At 34.5% G+C, this 9,820-nt stretch overlaps 1 protein-coding gene across 3 annotated transcripts; it reads left to right on the top strand.

Moving 5' to 3' along the window:
* Positions 1-1,354: 1,354 nt before the first annotated feature.
* LOC107847903 (cysteine and histidine-rich domain-containing protein RAR1) lies at positions 1,355-9,449 on the top strand. Of its 3 annotated transcripts, XM_016692500.2 has the most exons (6): positions 1,355-1,530; positions 5,617-5,619; positions 6,884-6,966; positions 8,218-8,378; positions 8,637-8,875; positions 8,985-9,449. In XM_016692500.2, the coding sequence occupies exons 1-6, from the start codon at positions 1,441-1,443 to the stop codon at positions 9,078-9,080; spliced, it is 672 nt and encodes a 223-aa protein (XP_016547986.2). In that variant the 5' UTR covers positions 1,355-1,440; the 3' UTR covers positions 9,081-9,449. The 3 variants fall into 3 exon arrangements, with proteins under 3 accessions (XP_016547986.2, XP_047255759.1, XP_047255760.1); XM_047399803.1 differs by lacking the exons at positions 1,355-1,530; positions 5,617-5,619 and adding an exon at positions 5,630-6,790; XM_047399804.1 differs by lacking the exons at positions 1,355-1,530; positions 5,617-5,619 and adding an exon at positions 5,630-6,347.
* Positions 9,450-9,820: the final 371 nt, after the last annotated feature.

Raw genomic sequence — 9,820 nt, forward strand, 5'->3', positions numbered from 1 at the left:
AAACAATGATATAAAACTTACAAAACATTATAGTTTAGGGAAAATTTATTTATAATAGTAAACTTAAATATTAATTGTTCTATTTACCTACCAAAACTTTCATCTTTTCGCGAGTTTTGTATCTCAATTATCACTCACCTTTGGCGCATATACCCTTCATCATATTTTGGAGCCAAATTACCGTCAATGTCATTCTTTGGAGCCAAATTTATTCCTTACTTTGGAAAATTGATTGAAGCTATTCTTCTTCATATTTTGAGATCAAATTTATTCTCGATGTCATATTTTGGGATTAAATTTACCCTCGCATTTAAGAAAATTTTCACATGTATTCTTATTTTAATAGAAAATTCAAATCAACGTTAACTTCCCCCATTTTTAAAAATAAAATACATTCTAATCTAACCCGTCCGATCTGACTCTTGCCACAAAAAAAAAACATAAATAAATATATCCCCTTTAGTTCCATTGGTCAAATTTTCCAACGAGATTAAGTTATTAGATACTTATCAGTGCATACCTCATGAAAAATGAATGTAAACACAAACAAATATACTCATTTCCCAGTTCATGGATCTACATCAGTGTAGATCTCATGAAAACTGACACTTAGCAATCAAATTCAATAAATTAAGTCCACTGAATATTTTTATGGATAATTGAGTTAAAAGGTCTCCTTATATGTCAATCGTGACTTCTCTTTATTCTTATGTCTTTATATATAATTTGAATTTACATAAATTTTTCATCATGTCATTTGCTCAAGAAACTTATCCACTGATTCTAAAATCTAGATGCACATAAAATTACATATTAAATTTTAAAATTTGAACATAATTTGAATATGTACAGAGTTTGTAATTGACATTTTCTTTAGTTCCATGCTCATGCAATATCCCATTTCATTTTACTTGTTATTCATTTACAAACAACCTACCAATGATTCACATCGAAAGAAAAGTATAGAAAAAATTTAATCAACAGAACTAAGGGAGGAATATATTTATTTATGTATTTTTTGGTGGTTCGAATCAGGTGAGTTAGATTAGAGTGTATCGTAACTTTTAAAAAAGAATTATTTAATGTTGATTTGAAATTTTCTGAAAAAGAAAAAAAGTATATGTGAGAAGCTTTTTAACAACGAGGATAAATTTGACTTTAAAATATAATATTAAGAGTAAATATGGTTCAAAAATATAATAAAAGATATATTTAGTTAATTTTTTTAAAATAAAAAAATAAATTTGACCTCAAATTTCAAAATATAGCGAAAAATATATTTAGCTAATTTTCTTTAACCTTTACCCTAACAAAAAGGGAAAAGAGAAAAAAAAAACCTTGGGAGAAGACTATTTAAGTACTACTTTAATTAAGATCTCCTTTGGTATCAGCTTTTTTTGTAGTGTCAGATTAACAGTTTTAGTAGTTTCTAGAGAATCAATGGAGAGGCTTCGATGTCAGAGAATTGGTTGCAATGGTACTTTTACAGAGGATGATAATCCTGAAGGCTCCTGCACTTATCATGAATCTGTTTGTTTCTCCCCCTTTTTAATCTTTTTAATTCCATTCTTTTTATTTTTCGTTGATTTATTGTTATTCAGTTTATTATTGATTTCTTCTAAGTTTATTGTGAAAAAAAAAAATCCCTTGGGATATGGGGTTTTTTGTTTTTACCATGCTTGATGTTCTGATTGCTTAACAAGTTCATGTATTTAGTAGTTGCTTTAGTTTTAATCTTTTATTGTATTCAGTTTATTGTTGATTTCTTCCAAGTTTATTGCGAAAAATCCCTTTTTGGGGAAGTGGGGTTCTTTGTTTTTACCATTCTTGATGTTCTGATAGCTTAACAAGTTCATGTGTTCAGTAATTGCTTCAGTTTTAAATCTTTTTGGAGTTCATATTGTGAAAATCCCTAGTTGGGGATGTGGGGGTTTTTGCTTTTATCATTCTTGTTGTTTTGATAGGTTGAAGTACGAGTTGATTTCTTAGATAATAACTTTTAGTTGAGTGACCATCTGAAAAATTAACGGCTCAAACGACGTAAGTATAGAATTCGAGCTGGAAAAGGTTCATGTATTCAGTATTCACTTCAATGTTAATCTCTTGAAAATTCATTGTGAAAATTCCTTTTTGGTGATGTGGGGTGTTTTGCTTAAAGGGTGAGTTGATTTCTTATATGGTCGCTCAACTAATACTAGCTATTATCTCAATTAGTCACCTTTTTTTATTCCAAGTTTTTAAATAAAAAAAAAGTAACTTTATTAAACTATTAGTTGAGTGATGATATGAAAAATTAACAACTTAAGCGATTTAGGTATAGAATTTGAGCTCGAATTGGTTCATGTAGTCAGTATTCACTTTAGTTTTAATCGTTTTGGAGTTCATTGTGAAAATTCCTTTTTTCTTTGAGAATGGTAAGTTGATTCTGAAAATCACTTTTTTTAGAATGGTAACTTGATTGTGAAAATCCCTTTGTGGGTGTGTAGTTTTTTTTGTGTTTTACCATTTTTTGCTGTTTTGGTAGCTTAAACCTAAGTTGCTCGGACTTGGATGCGGGTGTCCGATACGGGTACGGATCTAGAAGTCGGATCCTTCACGATTTCAATTTAAAGATTCGGGGATATGGATCTAGGGATGGATACGGGTGCGGGGATTCCGCAAAAAATAATTTAAATATCTAAAAATAGAATTATAAAACATAAATTATGAGATATCACGGGGAAAACTTGAGGAGAAAATATTGTTCAAGAAGAAAATCCTGAAAGGAGATAAAAGGTAAAGCATTAACATAGAAATTTCTATATATAAGGTATTCCATTTTCTTCGAATCCACCTTTGCTTTTGTTTTGACTAAAGAATTTCTTAAATCTGTCCGGACTTTCCTAGTCGATTTTGGTCAAAGTACCCAAAATTGGTTGACCAGATCGGATACGGATCCCACACCCACACCCACACCCATGTCGTGTCGACACGGGTGCGGCACCGAAAGTGAAGAGTCCGAGTAACTTAGGCTTAAACGACATGGTTATAGAATTTGAGCTAGAATAAGTTCAAGTATTGTAAATCTCTTCGAAGCTCATTGGGAAAATCCCTTTTCGGGATGTGGGTTTTTCCACCTTTACCATTCTTGTTGTTCTGCTAGCTTAAACGACTTAGGTATAAAATTTGAGTTGGAATTGGTTCATGTATTAACATCAGTTTTAATTTCTTCAAACATCATTGTGGGGGTCCCTTTGCGGGATGTGGGTTGCTTTGCTTTTACCATTCTTCTTGTTATGTTAGCTTAAACAACAATGGTATAGAATTTGCATTGAAATAGGTTCATGTATTCACTTCTGTGTTGATCTCTTCAAACATCAATGTGAAAATCCCTTTTCAGGATGTCGGTTGTTTTGTTTTTACCATTCTTGCTATTCTGTTAGCTTAAACACATAAGTGTAAAATTTGTACAGCAATAGCTTCACTTATTCACTTCAGTTTTAATCTATTATTCCAACTTCATTGTGAAAATTCCTTTTTGGGATGTGTTTTGTTCTTCTTTTACCATTCTTTGTTGTCTGTTAGCTTAACTGACATGGGTATAAAATTTGAGCTGGAATAATTTCATGTTCTGATGTAGTACTTCATTTGGCAATGGAAGTCTTTAGTGTAGATTATTAAATATGTCTGCCCTTTAATCTCTATGATTCAATTCCTTTTCTTTTTTTTGATTCATGTATTCATTAAAGTGTTAATCACTTCGAACTTCATTATATAAATCTCTTTTGAGATGTGGGGCTTTTTTTCCCTGTTTTTTGTTGTTCTGTTAGCTTAAATAACATATGACATATGTATACAGTTTGAACTGGAATAGGTTTATATAGTCACTTCAGTGGTAATCTCTTCAAGCTCCGTTATGATTCAATTCCTTTTTTTTTATTCATGTATTCATTAAAAGTGTTAATCACTTCAAACTTCACTATAAAAATCTCTTTTGGGATGTGTGGCTTTTTTTTTTTCCTGTTTCTTGTTGTTCTGTTAGCTTAAATGACATGACATATGTATTCAGTTTGAGTTGGAAAAGGTTCATTTATAGTATTCAATTCAGTGTGAATCTCTTTGACCTTCATTGTCAAATTCCTTTTTCGAATGTGTTTTTTTTTTCTTTTTCCCTTTCTTGTTGTTCTATGAGCTTAAAAACTACATAGGTATAGAATTTGGGCTGGAATGGGTTCATATATTCACTTCAGTGTATCGAACTTTATTGTGAAAACCCTTTTAGGGTTGTAGTTTCGTTTTTCTAACACTGTTCTGTTGTCTTTGACGTAGCTATAGAATTTCAACTGGAATAGGTTCATGTATACAGTATTCACTTCACTGTTAAACCTTCGAACTTCATTGTGAAAATCTCTTTTGGGATGTGGGGTTTTCTTCTTCTTTTTTTTTTTCCAGCTTCTTGTTGTTCTGTCAGCTTAAAAACGACATAGCTATAGAATTTGATGTGGAATATGTTCATGTATTCAGTATACGTTGCAATGTTAATCTCTTCAAAGTTAATTGTGAAAATCCTTTTTGGGATATGTGTTTTTCTTTTTTCCCATTTATTGTTGCTCTCTTTGCTTATAGAACATATGCACATAATTTGATCTGGAAGAGGTTCATGTATTCACTTCAGTGTTAATTTTTTCGAACTTCATTGTTAAAATCCCTTTAGGGACGTGGTGTTTCTTTTTTTCCCGTTTCTTGCTGTTCTCTTAGGTTAAATACATAGCTACAGAGTTTGAGTTGGAATAAGTTCATGTTTTAGTATTCACTTCAGTGTTAATCTCTTCAAAGTTCATAGTGAAAATTCCTTCTGGAATGTGGAGTTTTTCTTTTTGCTCAATTCTTGTTGTTCTGTTAGCTTAAACAACATAGCTATAGAATTTGAGTTGGAATAGGTTCACGTGTCTGTAGAAATTGATTGTTAAAGTCATGCTAGCATCAATGATATTTGGCTAAGAGAGTTCCTATAGTAAATTACTTGGCAATGGAAGTCTTTAGTACTCCCTCCGTCTTATTTACATGTCAAGTATACTAAAATAGATTTTCTCCTTTACTTTGTCTACTTCAAAAAATTGAGAGAGAATACTCTTTTATCTAATTGTGCCCTTATTTTTAAGTAACCATTTTCCTGAACTAATTGGAGTACTAGTAGTCAAATTTAGATTTCTAAAGTACCATTAATAAGGATAATTTAGTAAAATAAACACTTAACTAGTGTTTTCTTAAAGGGAGTGCAAAATGCAAATTGGACAAGTAAAAGTAACAGATGGAGTATAATGTTAGTCCATAATGTTTGTCAACCTGAACTTATTATTAGCCAGTACAACAATCTGATTGTTGTAGTTCATAGTACTTTGCAGTAGTTAGTAAGAACTTTGATAAATATAATGAGTTTTCAGCTATATTTTCCTTTTTAGTGTAATTAACTAGCTGTATGTGGGGATAAAAGCCATAAAACAAACACATCATGTGATAAGGTAGATCTTCCATCATGTTAATATTGGAAGATCTACATTATTATAAAAAAAAGGGCAGCCCGTTGCACTAAAGCTCCCTCTATGCGTAGGGTCTGGGGAAGGACCTCACCACAAGGGTGTATTGTACGGAACTTTACGTTACATTTCTGCCAGAGGCTGTTTCCGATGCTCGAACCCGTGACCTCCTGGTCACATTTTCTCATTATTACCCATATCCCATAAAACTAAATATAGCATCAAAATCCTATTATGTTAATAGAAGTTAACAAAGTTATTACCCAATAAACCCGCTTTCAGTTTTCTTTGAATCTGTTCTAATGTGCAACATTCTTGGGGGAAATGGGTTTTCAACGTACTTGAAGCAGATTTGACTCGACACAAAGAAAGCTCTCTAGATCAGAACTGAGTGAGTGCTTAACGGCTCAAATTCTAGTTTGTTGCCAACGTCCTTGCGAGCCCTGCATTAATGGTATAACTAGTAGGTCCACTGATGCATGTACATGTATCCTGTTGCACTGACATAGCTGTTGAATGTTATACTTAACTAATATCCAACAATCTTGTCACCTAAGAAAGCCCTGTTACTTTACATTACCAAGAATCAGCAGGTTCTCCGTTTGCCTACAGACCAAAAAGATGGTCAACCAGTGTTCAGGGAAGCGTGATGCGAGAAAAAGCGACGAGGCTCCACATCACACATTACGTGAAGCGTGAAGCGATGCTAGCGCATCATTGAAGTGAAGCAGTGAAGAAGAAGAAGTAGCAGTAGTGGTAGCCGCACAGTGAAGAAGACGAAATCGCAACAGTGGACTTCAAAGTTAATTTTAGAAAATTGCAGCAGTGGTAGTCACTGCAGTAGACTCTTTCTTTTTAATTTAAAATTGACCCTAAATATAAAATCAACATGAAATGACTCTTTTTTTAATTTAAAATTGACCCTAAACATAAAATCAACATGATGCGCTCTCATCAGCCACACGCAGCGAGAGGGGCCCGCATCGCTTTGCATCATCGCATTATGCGACGATGCGAGCGCATTTCTGAACATTGTGGTCAACACAGTGTGTTGAACATGTAAGAATATGATTTGTCACTTGGAATACAAAGACCATTGCTGGAATCTACGAAACTATGTGAATGTCATCTTAGTGATAGATTAATGTTGCATTTCCATGTAGTTGAATACTAGTTATGCCTTACCTTCTAAACATACGTTGACAAGTTCGTCTTTCTTTTGCACGGACCATATTGGACGCGAATGCACTTGCTGGGTCCTTTGGCATCAGGGTGTAAGTGAAACAAATTTTCTCATTTCGATTCTTGAATTGCAGATACCATAGTTTCAAAACCGTCCAGCTTATCATAAAAGTTCATATTTGCAGCCTTTATTTCATGATGGAATGAAGCAGTGGAGTTGTTGCAAGAAAAAAAGTCATGATTTCAGTTTATTTCTCGAAATTCCTGGGTGGGTAACTTGTGCTTTTCTTTATTGTACCTGAAACTTTTGTGCCTGATAGTCGTACCACTTCTGTTTGCTAGAATCTGTTGAAACTGGGAAAGTCCCCTTAATATCAGTAAAGCTGTAGACCCTGGCATTGGCTTAATTACTTAAGGAAAAATCTTACATTATGTTTTCCATCCATATATGTCAAATCTTCCTCTGAATATGGCTATAGGTGGACACAATGGCGGAGCCAGAATTTTCATTAAGGTGGTTCAGAAGTAAATATACGGACTAGTTGAAGGGGGTTCAACATCTACTATATATACATAAAAATATTTTTGACCATGTAAAAATAGTATAATTTTCCGACGAAGGGGGTTCGGATGGAACCCTGACTTCAATGTGGCTCCGCCACTAGGTGGACAATTAAATCATTAGCCTAGAAATTATTTACAGACCGTTCCTTCTAGGGTGGTATATTATCATTTATCGCATGTATCATCTATTGCATGTTATAAACAATTTTATCCAACTGAGGTAGTAATACTAGGTGAAATATTCCTAATTTAAACCTTGATGGGTAGAGTTACTCGGTGTCTGTGTGGGTGGGAGGTAACAAATTGAAGTCTTGAGGCATGTTAGCATCTGTTCTTTGAATTGGAGACAATTTTTGGTGAATACAATATAGAACGTGGACAGAGAAGTACTTTTATGAGTTGAATTTGTAATATGACTTGGTTGAAATGGCTCTCTTACATGGTAATATGGTATTTTACTGCCGGAACTCCTTGTTCTTTAATGATAGCCTAGCTGGAAGCATTTCTGACGCTTCTAGTTGATGATTCGTTGTCAAATTTTATATCAACTTATGCATCTATTTGGGTGTGTGTTTGGTAGAAAGGAAAATGATTATTTTTTTTTCGGAAACAAGTGGATTTCTAACTTAATTTATAGTCTTTGGTAAGTAAGTAAAAAAAGATTATCCCAAGAACATTTATATGTATCTAACAAACTACTATAGGGGTGTGATGAGGTGGAGAGTGGGGATTCGGGGTGGCGTGGTGGGATGGCCAAGAGGTGGGAGTTGGGGGCATTGGGTGGGTGGAAAGGAGACAATGATTTATGAAACACTTCTATAATTTTCTTGGGGTGGGCCCTCCCGGACCCTGTATGAATGCAGTGTGCTGCCCTCCTTTTTTTCTTCATAATTTGCTTGATTTGCTTCACAATTTCTTCTGTGTCTATTCATAACATTGAAGTTCATCTTTGCAGTTGTAAGACAGGAAAGCACACGACAGAAAAACCAGTGATCGCAAAGCCATCTGCTACCCAAAATAAAGCAGTTGCTGCTCCTGCACCAGCTCCTATGACCAATGCATCACCCAAAGAAGCCTGTCCAAGATGCCGCCAGGGATTCTTTTGTTCAGATCACGGTAGTCTTCCATCTTTTAACTTCTTTTAACATTATACTTTGGAAGACTAGGACAGTTCTAGTCGAGTTTAGCAAGCTAAAGGTAGCAGGGTAGCAAGCTAAAGGCAGCTTTCTCGGTTTTGGCTTCCTAGTAGGTTAATGAGGAAAAAATGTGTTTTCATTTTCAATCTGCCTTTTGTTCTGCTCCTGTTTTAGGGACTCTGGTTTGCTTTTACTCCCGACTCTGATCGGTTTTCTCGCCATCATGTTTAATTTGAAGGTTCACAACCCAAAGAAGCAATTCCAAAAGCATCAAATACAGTACCATCCGTACCTTTGGAAAGCAATACAGATGCACAGGAAGACCATCCGGCTCCAGTGAAGAAGAAAGTTGATATAAACGAACCCCAAATTTGTAAAAACAAGGGTTGTGGTAAGACCTTTAAAGAAAAAGAAAATCACGACACTGCTTGCAGTTATCATCCTGGCCCCGCTGTCTTCCATGACCGGATGAGAGGAGTAAGTATATCGATAAAGAAATACTGTTCTTGTTAAATTTCTTTGGTGCCAAACTTTTGCGCACCATCGGAGAAGCTTATGTTTTATGGTTGTCCTTGTGAATTTGCAGTGGAAATGCTGTGATATTCATGTCAAAGAATTTGATGAGTTCATGAGCATACCGCCATGCAGCAAAGGCTGGCACAACGCCGACCCAGTGTCCTAATGGATAGGCTCACAGATGAGCCGGCCATGACATGTTTGTTCCATCATTTATCGATCGACTGACGTTGCTACTGTGGACATCTGTTGTAATTTTACTTTCATTCAGTCCCTCTGCAACTAGTTCTCTCTGTCTGTAAGGTGCCTAAGGACAACTGAGACTGGGAAAATCTACAATGTCTGGATTTTTCGTTTTGCCTATGTTGCTCGGACTCTTAGAAAATGTAAATGCTGCGAGTCGATGCTCCATATGCATTTTTTGGAGGATTCTATGCAAGTGCGGTAATATTTTTGAAGAGTCCGAGCGACATAAGATTTTGTGAGATTGGGACCTTATAACCAGATTTTGTTATAAATTGAAATGTTAAAGAGATGGATCAGAAGGTTACGGTTTAGGGATAAACATTCCCCTCCCCTCTCTCCCTAAATAATCTATATGCGTTTGATGTTTACATTAAATCATATAATATTAATTAATCATGGTTAAGTTGCAAACTAAAATAAAAATATATATTAGACTGATTAATTATGATGTGTTCTGTACTATTGAATTGCTGTAAACATGGTTTTTACTTCTAAGGAGAAAATCAAGCTGGTTCATTTTAGAAAGAAGTGACTTGGCGTCGCAATATGCCACACTTCAAATTTCATACACTTGGGGCGGTTTTTGGGGGTTTGGTAGAATGTATTAAAAAGAATAATGTTTGTATTAGTTTTGTGTATTATTAATATATTATTTGGTAT

The sequence above is a fragment of the Capsicum annuum genome, chromosome 11, assembly GCF_002878395.1.
Source record: "Capsicum annuum cultivar UCD-10X-F1 chromosome 11, UCD10Xv1.1, whole genome shotgun sequence".
NCBI classification, from domain to species: Eukaryota; Viridiplantae; Streptophyta; class Magnoliopsida; order Solanales; family Solanaceae; genus Capsicum; species Capsicum annuum.